The sequence below is a fragment of the Nycticebus coucang genome, chromosome 11, assembly GCF_027406575.1.
Source record: "Nycticebus coucang isolate mNycCou1 chromosome 11, mNycCou1.pri, whole genome shotgun sequence".
NCBI lineage: Eukaryota > Metazoa > Chordata > Mammalia > Primates > Lorisidae > Nycticebus > Nycticebus coucang.
Genome location: NC_069790.1, coordinates 114,872,296 through 114,883,787, shown reverse-complemented (window position 1 = coordinate 114,883,787; position 11,492 = coordinate 114,872,296). Strand labels below are relative to the sequence as shown.

The following is an 11,492-nucleotide window of genomic DNA, read 5'->3' as shown; positions in this document are numbered from 1 at the left end:
CTAAAAGGGGAAAAGAGAATTTGTTCTTTTTTTTTTTTTTTTTTTTTGTAGAGACAGAGTCTCACTTTATAGCCCTCGGTAGAGTACCGGGGCCTCACACAGCTCACAGCAACCTCCAACTCCTGGGCTTAAGTGATTCTCTTGCCTCAGCCTCCCAAGTAGCTGGGACTATGGGCGCCCGCCACAACGCCCGGCTATTTTTTTTGGTTGCAGTTTGGCCAGGGCCGGGTTTGAACCCGCCACCCTCGGTATATGGGGCTGGCGCCTTACCGACTGAGCCACAGGCGCTGCCCGGGAAAAGAGAATTTGAATACTAAGTCTTAGTTACCCTTGGGAATGGAGCAAGATTAGACATGGGTATAAATATTCTTGGTGCTGGGTGCAGTGGCTCACACCTGTAATCTCAACATTTTGGGAGGAAAAGGTGGGAGGGTTGCTTGAGGTCAGGAGTTTGAGACCACCCTAGGCAATATAGCGAGACTCCCATCTCGAAATTTTTTTAAAAAATCACATCTATTGTCCTAGCTACTCAGGAGGCTGAGGTGGAAGAATAACTTGAGCCCAGGAGGTTGAGGCTAGAGAGTTATAATTGGGCCACTGCACTGCAGCCTGCCAAGTACAACCCTATCTTAAATAAATAAATAGGAAGAAAGAAAAAGAAAATTCTTGGTAACTTCAGACAAAGGCAAAGATAACACACAAAGGAAAGTCTGGCTTTTAAAATGAAAGTTCATTTGTTTAATAAAATTTTGTGCAATGCAACACAAGGGCTCTTTACACTTTGACCCTTATTCCAAGGCACCCTGTTGGCCACTGTCTTTCTCCTCCACTGCCCCTGCTTGGTGCTCTAGCTGTACCTGATTCCTCGCCAAACTGTTAAACTGCCAGTTATCTTTTTACTTCTTGATCTTCTTAGATGGTATTCTCTGTCTGAAATGCTCTTCCTACCTTTCTCTTCCTATCTTCCAAATTGATTAAAGATCAATTAAATTATTTTCGAAAGAATTTCAAACCACAGTAAGTATATTCTTTTTTTACTCCTCTTTTTTGATCAACATAATTTATGTGTGCCAGGGAAATTTTAACTATAAGTTCAAGTGTGCCATGAGATAAAAAAGGTTGAAAAGCACTGTGATAGATATGAGACAAAAGTTGATAACAACAGGCTTTTGTATTCTTAGTTCATCCCCTACTGATCTAACACTGTCTTTCCCTTTGCCAGTAGTAAGTCATTGGCCTTATCCCTTATTTCAAGCCCTTGATGTTTCTTTCTGCAGGTTTTCTATTCCACTGTCAAAGTCGCCAGTGATTCATCTTAGGACTGAGTATCCCTCCTCTACCCTTAATCTACCTCGTCCCACTCTCCTTCCAATACACAGTCACTACTTAGTTCTGTGGCTGCACAACGGTTTCCTCCCTGTTGTCAGTAGTGGCCCCAGAGTATCCTGTGGCCTCTATGCCCTGAGCTGCCACCTATCCTGTCCTTACTCCTGGAGATGTCATAGTAACAAGAGAGAGAAGGAGTCATCAACCATGTGTAGTCATCTCTTGGTTAACATACACACATCTGTATACTTAAAATCACCTCTAGATTACTTAACTACCTAATAAAACATAAATGCTTTGTAAAAAGTTGTTATACTGTAATGCTTAGGAAATAATAATAACCCCTGCCCCCAAATATGTTTTGTATAGATGCAACTACCTATTTTCTTTCCTTCCTTCCTTCCTATCTTCCTTCCTTCCTTCTTTCTTTTCTTTCTTTGTCCCTTCCCTTCCCCTCCTTCCTTACTTTCTTCCTCCCTCCCTTCCTTCCTTGTTTCCTTCTTTCTTTCCTACTTTTTTTTTTTTTTTTTTTAAAGACAATCTTACTCTGTTGTTCTGGGCTACAGTACTATAGCCTCAGCCTAGCTCACAGTAACCTCAAACTCCTGGGCTCAAGCGATCCTCTTGCCTCAGTGCCCTGAGCAGCTGGAATAAGCACCTACCACGATGCTTGGCTAATATTTTTCTATTTTTAGTAGAGTTGGGGTCTCACTCTTGCTCAGGCTGATCTCGAACTCCTGAGCTCAAGCAATCCTCCTACCTCAGTCTCCCATAGTGCTGGGATTATATGCATGACCTACTGTACCTGGTTCATTTTTTTCCAAAATATTTTCAATCGGTCCTTTGTTGAGTCCATGGATGTGAAACCCATGATACTGAGGGCCAACTACATAGCTATGTTACCATTTTGATTGTCAAGACACAGAGGCACAGAATGGAAGATAGAAAAATGGAGACAAGAATAAAAATGAATAGAGAGGGAGAGACCATTCACTTCAGCAGAACTTCCTTCTGTTTCCCTTCTAATACAAATATTCCTGCCTGTATGGCTCTCTCAAGGGAGAGATACTGAAGATGTTAGAGTCACACAGGCAGAGCATTGAAACAACAACAACACTGAGTTAGGACAGTTCCATCCTAGCTTTTTAGAGATGACCAAGCAGCTCCAGAGAAGTTATGACTTCTAAGACCATATTCCTAGCTATAGGTAGTGGCCACCTGGGACTAACATCCTCAGGCTACCAACCAAGTTTATCGAGCATTTACTTTAGATCTTTGGTGTTCATTGTATCATTATTATGCATAAATTCCAGGCAGGATGCTTGGTGCTGTGTGTTATACAAAGATAATTACAACATATATAATTTTGGACTCTGTCCTAAAGGAACTTGAAATGTTTAGATAGAAATGGTAAAGAAAAGTATTGGCAAGCTGTGGTATATGTATACCATGGAATACTATTCAGCCATTTAAAAAAAATGGAGATTTTGCAGAATTTGTATTAACCTGGATGGAGGTGGAACACATTATTCTTAGTGAAGCATCACAGGAATGGAGAAGTATGAATCCTATGTATTCAACTTTAACATAAGGACAATTAATGACAATAAATGACATGTTGGGGCATGGGGAAAGGGAAGAGCAGACAGAGAGAGAAGGAGGGAGGGGATGAGGGAAAGGAAAAGAAAGAAAAAGAAAAGAAAATAGTGACTAATTCTCACATAAATTGGATTTAATTTTGACCAAAGTACATTATTTGAACATTAATTTATAATTCAACTTGTTAATACCCCGTTTCCCCAAAAATAAGACATCCTCCGAAAATAAGACCTACTTACAGGAAGAGATAAGATGTCCCCTGAAAATAAGACCTAGCGCATCCTTGGGAGCACACCTTAAAATAAGACACTGTCTTATTTTCAGGGAAATGGGGTATGTTGTTTAGGATATTGCACCCTCATTTATAAGTGAAATATGTTTGTAATTTCCCTTTATAATAATATATCTTTTCCAATTTTAATATCAGGTGTATCCAGATGAAGTAGAATGTTTTTGAAGTATTTCTTCTTTTTCTATTGTCTATAAGATTTGGCATGATCTGTTTTTTGAAATTATCTTTTATTTTTATTTATAAATGTTAGTTGTCTATTTTTTGAGACTTTGGGGAAAAAATGAGAAGTTAACTGATGACTCCATACTGAACCTCAGAGTCAAAGCATTTTATGATAGACATACTCTTATCTGACAATGTGAATGTTACTTTTTTCATTATTATTATTGCTCAATATTTCATTGCAGCAATCATCTGATTTCTTTTCTGAATGTATTTATCTTCGTTCTTCATGAGGTTTTTGTTTCTAGTCCTTATCTTAAACATTGTTATTGTTATTAAATTTTAAGCCTTTTTAATTTTGTGAAGACAAAAAGTGGAAACCAAATAAACACATGTATATGTATAGAGAAAATTAAAAAAAAAAAAAGTATTCTAAAGCAATCTCTAGTAAGCCCAAAGAGGGGAACAAATACTAATGTCATAGAAATTCAAAGGGAGGTGTGATTAGGCTGGGCCAGAGTGGTAAGGAAAGGTAAGGAGTTGCCCTGGATGGAAAGTGTAGGTGGGTGGGAGCTGCATGTCCATGGTCATTGGCACTCTGTGCCACTCCTTGGTACCCACACAGACCTGATGGTGGGAAGAGCAACATTTTGGAAAAGGAGGGGGCTGAAAGCTCAGCATGACACCTTGAAACATCAACTCAGGTATGTGTGGAGGTGGTGGAACACAGATTGTTATATTACCGGGAACAATTTCACTCTTTAGGCCCCAATCATCCTCCACCAGGATGTTCTTGCTCAACGTGTTTCTTTGACAGATTCACCAGAGCATGTGCGGATTTGGTCTCAATTCAGAAATATATTTTACATTCCTAGTTCCTGAAGGAAATGTGAATTTGTGCTTGGCAGAAGTTATAGCACCATCTTGTGGAAATAAATGCTTCAGGTCACAAACGTTTTCTTTTTTTCTTTTCTTTTCTTTTCCTTTTTTTTTTATTTTAATTAAATGATAACTGTGTACTATTATGGGGTACAAGGTGCTGATTTGATATACAGTGTGGAATGCTTAACTCAGACTGATTAACATAACCATCATCTCACTTAATTGTTTGTTGTGGTAAGACATTTATACTATACTCTTAGTAGTTTTGAAATGTACTATTGCATTATGCACAATAGGTGAAGTCCCACCAAATACCCTCCCTCCTTCTGCCCTCCCCCAAACTTTTTCTTGTTTTGAATATTTTAGTGTTCTTAACAAAAAATCAACCTTGAGCCGCCTTCATGGCTCTACATAATTCTTGGAATGCACTGTCTGTTAGTAATAAAAACTTCTTGTATATTCTAATTTTTTGATGGCTGAATTAGCTCTTTTGACTAGTGGCAGATTTTGTATTTGCAGAATAATCCCACATTGTGAGGATTCAGTATGATCCACCTCTCATACTTGTTTCTTTTAGGATACATGTCCTCAGATTTGGGTTTTAACTATGTCCCGAGGGACCCTGCCTTTTGAGAATTTAGCAAAGTAACTCTAAATGCTGAACAAAAATAAAGTTTGGTGACTTCTTCTCTGCCTCCTCTGGTGTACCAGACAGCTCCCGTCCTTAATCATCAGGACTCATTGACACAGGACTTGGGAAAAGAAGGTCCCTTAATCATTGAGAATGTAAAGCAACTATGTGGGAAACTTAACAGAAGAATTAATAGCTGATGGGATCTTACATAATTTCCTAGAAATTTTATTGGGTCCACTAAAAAAACAATCTCTGGAAAAAGGTTCCATTTACAATCATAAATTCATTGAATCATTAAATAACGAATAAAACTTTTAACTATAAGTAGTCTACCTTTCATTGGCGGTGGGGGAAACACCCAATCTAATCTTTTCAATTGTTCTTACCCCAATTGTTCTTACCAATGTTCTTTGGTCTGCATTGGATAGGAACTAGATCTACCTGCAAAGGTCTGGGGCAGGCATCATTAGAGTTTGAGGCAGGTGTCGATTTTGTAGACTTTTAAAAATATGTCTTTTCCACCTAAAAATTACATTTGGAAAAAGTTACATGTTGACATATTTCAAAATTTAAAAGCACAAAAGTAAATTTTTTCCTTCACACCTACTCCTCAGCTAGCCAGTTCCCTTCCCTGGAGTCACCTACATTACAAGTTGAGAAATGCTTCCAAAATAATCTGTGCTTACAGGAAATATGTTACCTCAACAGTAGCCCACAAAACATTTTGACACTTGCAATTTTCCCTTAGAAATATACTTTGAAGATTGTTCTGTATTAGTACATAAGGAGTTCCCTTGTTTACTTTTCTGCTGCACAATGTTTTATTGAGTGGGTGTAGCATAATTTATTGAGCTGGTCTCCTATTAAGGTTGTTTCCAATACATTGTTTGGCAGTACAAATAATGCTGCAATGAATAACCTTTATATATGTGGCTTTGCACATGGGCTGGTCCCCCTGTGGGACATATTCCTGAAAGTGGAACTGTTGGGCCAAATGGTGCATTTGTAATTGTGGGAGACAATGGCAAACTGTTCTCCATGGAGGTCATTCCTACTGAATTTTAGCAATGTATGACACTCCATGCCCTCACTAAAGGTATGTTTTTAAAACCTTTCAACTTTGCTAATCTGATAGGTGACATGATATTGTAGTGAGTTACTATTATAGTTTTAAATTTTTTCTTACGAATTTGAGTTCTATGAACTCTATCAACATCCACATTGTTTCCTGTTTGTTTAATTGCATGACATTTCATTGTATGGAGATACTCATCTTTACTTAATCAGTCTCCTGTTGGTGGAACTTAGTGCATATTTGTTTTGTTTTGTTTTTGCCATGTTAAAAAAAAATAAATAAAAAACTCCTGACAAGTTTCAGAGACTTAAGTGGCAACTAAAAATCTGGTAGGGTCACAGGTGTTAGAAGAAGTAAGGATTAAAACAGGTGAAATTGGCGGAGGCTGTCCTAACCTCCCTTTCTCCTCACCCTCTTCAGGTATCTAGGGCTCTTAACCCTGACCAAACAGGTCTCTTAATACATGTGTCTGCTATTCACAACTTATATGGATGAACATATGCATCTCTCCATCTTATGAAATATGAAGGAACCAAAAACACAGAGATTTAGAAAACCAGGAGGAACCTTACAGTTGTCTAGTTCAAGATTTTATTTTATATAAGTTTGGGAACTGAGGCCCAGAAGAGTTAAGTAACTTTCTTAAGGTCACACAGAGAGTAAGGGGAGGCATGGGAGGAGAACACAGATAACCTGACGCTGAGCCTATCGACTAAATCATACTGTGCTCAAGGGTCCACTTCTTCTTTTGGCCCAATGTTATTTCAAAAATGAAAAGCAACCAGAGAAACATAGGTTGAAAAACAAGTGAATGCTGTTCAAACTTTGCGAAGCAAGCAAGGTAGGTGAGACACTTCTCTGCTGGCTGGGAAAACCTTAGAGCTACGAAGTCCAGTGAGACAGCATTCCAAATCCCTTTGGTTTTTGTCTACTCTTAACAACCTATATTTATAATGACTATGATTCTCTATGCTCACAGCAAATAGTAAACAGCAATCTTATGGGTTGGTGGCTGGCAATTCCTGGTCCACATGCCAAAGATGCCAATTTTAGGCGGCAAGGGAACCGACTACCACACACAGATCCCATTCCTACCGTTTCCAGTGCTTGTTTCCCACAGTTGTCTCCACCCTCTTGCCAGAGTTCTCTGGGGCGACATCCTCACAGGGCTTCCCACCTGGCGGCTCCAGCATCATCCTGGCCATTTAAAATCCGAGGTTCAGTGGTGTGGCACACTTCTCTGGGAAGACCGTGGGCCATTGAACCCTGGATAAAAGTAAATAAACATCCCCAGGACATTTTAGAGTAAGGTGAAAATCATCATCTGTGGTTAAATTTCTGCTGAACTATCACCCACGAAGGATTTAAGGAAGGCCGGAAATGAGAAGGTAGGTTAACAGTGAAAATTTGGAAATGAGACCAATAAATCATGCCCTTTAGCTTTTCAGCAGGTTATTTGGTGAGCACTCACTATGCATTAGGAAGGCCCCGGTGTTCAGGATAAAAAGATGAACCAATTCTTGTCTTTTCTCTTGTGGAAGAGATGATTGCGATATGTGCTATAAATTTTGAGTTAAAAAAGTATAAGCTGACCCCCCACCCCCACCCAAAAAGAGCAGCCGGGTTCCCCTGTCCCAGGGCGAGAAGACCTGCGCCCCTGCAAGGGCGAGACTGACATCGCACCGAGACCCGCCCATTGGCTCACTGACTGTGCCCGGTGCTCCCGCCTCCAAGTTCACGGGCCCCCTCCCAGCCTCCGGCGCTCCGGCCGCGGGGACCCTGGACCTCGGCGGAGCAGCCTGCTCGGGCCCCGGGAAGATGGCGAGGAGGCGCCGCCGCCGCCTCCTCCTGCTGCTGCTGCGCTACCTGGTGGTCGCCCTGGGCTATCATAAGGCTTATGGATTCTCTGCCCCAAAAGACGAACCAGTCACGGCAATAGAGTACCAAGAGATTATTTTAGCCTGTAAAACCCCAAAGAAGACCGTTTCCTCCAGATTAGAGTGGAAGAAAATGGGGCGGAGCGTCTCCTTTGTCTATTATCAGCAGGCTCTGCAAGGTGATTTTAAAGAGCGAGCTGAGATGATAGATTTCAATATTCGGATCAGAAATGTTACAAGAAATGATGCTGGAAAATATCGTTATGAAGTTAGTGCCCCATCTGAGCAAGGCCAAAACCTGGAAGAGGATACAGTCACTCTAGACGTGTTAGTGGCCCCAGCAGTTCCATCATGTGAAGTGCCCACTGCTGCTCTGAGTGGAACTGTGTTGGAGCTACGATGTCAGGACAAAGAGGGGAATCCAGCTCCCGAATACACATGGTTTAAGGATGGGACCCCTTTGCAAGGGAGTCCAAAACTTGGCTCCCAAATCACCAACAGCTCGTACATAATGAATGCAAAATCTGGAACTCTGCAATTTAACACTATTTCCAAACTGGACTCTGGAGAATATTCCTGTGAAGCCCGTAATTCTGTTGGATATCGCAGATGTCCTGGGAAACGAATGCAAGTAGATGATCTCAACAGAAGTGGCATCATAGCAGCCGTAGTAGTTGTGGCCTTAGTGATTTCCATGTGTGGCCTTGGTATGTGCTATGCTCAGAGAAAAGGCTACTTTTCAAAAGAAGCCTCCCTCCAGAAGAGCAGCTCTACATCTAAAGTTACCACAATGACTGAAATTGACTTCAAGCACACAAAATCATTCATAATTTAAAAGATTCCACTTGTTGTTATGCAAGTGATTAAACTATTACAAGTTGTTATGCAAGTGATTAAATTATTACAAAACTCTGCTTTGTGTTACATTTCCAAAAAAAAGGAGGAAATGAAATTGGCATTTCGTTATAATTTATGTGACTGCTAATTCACCTGAATTTATTATTTTAAACAAATAATTCTGTCAACTCCTAAAACCTAGTCTGGCTTCTGTGTCTGGACTGAGTTAAAAGAATCAAAATATTTTGTAATCTGGGCTTTGTGAAATGTTAACAGTGTCCTAACTCATGTAAAAGGTTACTAAAATATACTGAATGTGAAATTAATCCATAGATCATGAAAAATGTAAACTGCACACACCTGCTGTGCAGGAGCCTGATTTGGGGGTTCAGAAAATACTCTGACAGATGCAGAAGGAACCTCTGGTCTCATTTCTACCAGAATCCTCTTTTCTACCGTAATATAATCCTTATTCTGCTGCTCATTTATCCACAGAAAGGAGGGAGTCGGGGTGAGTCTTGTGCTCAAGGATTCTTTGCACTTTGTCTTTACTTTCACTTTCGCGAACCGACAGCAACATGAGGAGAAATACCTAATGGCTGGAGCGCACAGGTATACACCATAGGATTCACCTGCATCACTATTTCTTCATTGAACATTATTTTGAAGGTCAAATACAAATCCTAGTGGCTCATTTCACCCCGAGAGCTGCTTGCTGCTGTTTCCTTCTCCTCAGACTTCTTTGAAGAGGATCAGTGACCATGGCATCAGAACTTCCCAGTAGATCCTACGTAAACTTGCAGATACCTTTGCCTGCATGAGTAATGACTTCACATCTTTCTGTCTTTAAAAATTATGCAGTGAGGGCGGCGCCTGTGGCTCAGTGAGCAGGGCGCCAGCCCCATATACCGAGGGTGGCGGGTTCAAACCCAACCCCGGCCAAACTGCAATAAAAAAAATAGCCGGGCGTTGTGGCAGGCGCCTGTAGTCCCAGCTACTTGGGAGGCTGAGGCAGGAGAATCGCCTAGGCCCAGGAGTTGAAGGTTGCTGTGAGCTGTGTGATGCCATGGCACTCTACCAAGGGCAATAAAGTGAAACTCTGTCTCTACAAAAAAAAAAATTATGCAGTGAAATTCTGGGCTGGGTCACGTCTCCTGCTGTGTTATGGTCAGGGGTTGCCAATCCTGCTTTAGGGAAAGCAGGTATATGCAGGAAATAGTTGTCTGCAAGTAAAATGAGATGAAAAAGCTCACCATGCATCCCTACATCTGGCCACCCCTCTTGAGACACAGAGGGCACATAAGAAATGGCTAAAATGAAAACTAAGTCTAAACATCTGGTTTCTCAGCTGATTAACCAATCTCTAGCTGCCAGCTAGAGATACAATGTAAACATTCCAATGGTCACTTAATTGTAACAGCAATTAGGCTATGTTTAAAAAGCATTGTCATTTATACCTTATTTTAATTATTCAATTTATAATCAAAACAAAATATGGCCAGGGTAAGTCCTGCTCTTCTCAACAAATCTGGAGGAAAAGGCCACTCATGACCTTTGGCAACCCTGAACATGGTTAAGCTGCTTTCGAGGGACCCCACACTTCCTACCCAATGGGCAAAACAAATCCCTAGCATTCACTCAAGAAACAGATGGACTAAGCACTCACTGAGCGCCTTGCATGCGCCTGGACACCAGGTCCCCGGGAAGATGTCTGCCCCCACTTTGACTCAACTGTGGCATTCTTGGCTTCTCACCAGATCCCTTCCTGAAGGTCAAGCTTCTGTAACAGCTCTGATCCAAAAGGCCAAATTACCACCATGTTAATTATGGGTCAGCAAATGTCTTCTGTAAAGAGCCAGACAGTAGATGTTTTAAGCTGTATGATTCCTGTTGCAACTATCGGACTGCCATTGCAGCACAAAAGGAGCCACAGAAATTGCGTGTCTCTGTTCCAATGAAACTTTACTTATAAAACAGCAGGGGTAGACAGATTTTGGTCCACAGGCATAGTTTCCCAACTGTGGTGAGGATGGAAAAAAAATACCTTGTCTGCAAGCTCTTGTAAGAAATTAGGTAAATGTCGCCCATGCTTTCGTAGATTTGCTTCTGTTCGAGGAATGTTCCTGTTACATTGGCAATTGCCAAAGAGATTCCACGAAGTTTGTGTGCACGAACTTCATGGACCCCCTATATGACTCTTGAAGATGCCTCTTCAAGCATACCTATCATCACACAGGATCAACTTCTTCAATTAAACCACACTAGTCCACGTTGGTAGAGGGAAAATACATAGTGCCTTAGCTTTGCTAATAGATGAAAAGCTTTTGAAGATATCAAAGGCTAGAAGATTCATTTTATCCATCTAACACTGTTTGTCAAATATATATTATGTGTTTTCTTAAAATATTGTATACAGTAAGTAAAAAACATTGTGTAAAGAATGATTTGTCCCACACAAAGGACATAATATTGAGCACTAATTTTCTAATTATTAAAAGTATATCTATCTGTGGGTCACTGGTATCCAGACGTGTTTCCATTTGCCTTTACTTGAGGGACTTGAACACTAAACCCTTGGTAAAATCTCATTGTATTTCTGAGAGCATTTTATTTTCTTGCAGTGAATTGTGTTATATAAAGATTAGGGCTCTAGAATCTTTGATAGCAAGTTTTGTTTTAATTATTGTTGCTGTGTAACTGGACTGTACTTTTATTTGGAGGTTTAACCTAACTAAATCTGGAACAATTGATTGTTTTTTAATATAACATTACAAACAACTTCCCTCATCCTGCAGGTGATTTTGTTTG

The 11,492-nt window shown here is 40.5% G+C and overlaps 1 protein-coding gene across 1 annotated transcript; it reads left to right on the top strand.

Annotated features, from left to right (window-relative positions):
- Positions 1–7,646: 7,646 nt before the first annotated feature.
- On the top strand, positions 7,647–8,759 carry LOC128598770 (junctional adhesion molecule B-like). Its single transcript, XM_053609536.1, has one exon. It carries the CDS (start codon positions 7,789–7,791, stop codon positions 8,680–8,682), a length of 894 nt encoding a protein of 297 aa, XP_053465511.1. The 5' UTR covers positions 7,647–7,788; the 3' UTR covers positions 8,683–8,759.
- Positions 8,760–11,492: the final 2,733 nt, after the last annotated feature.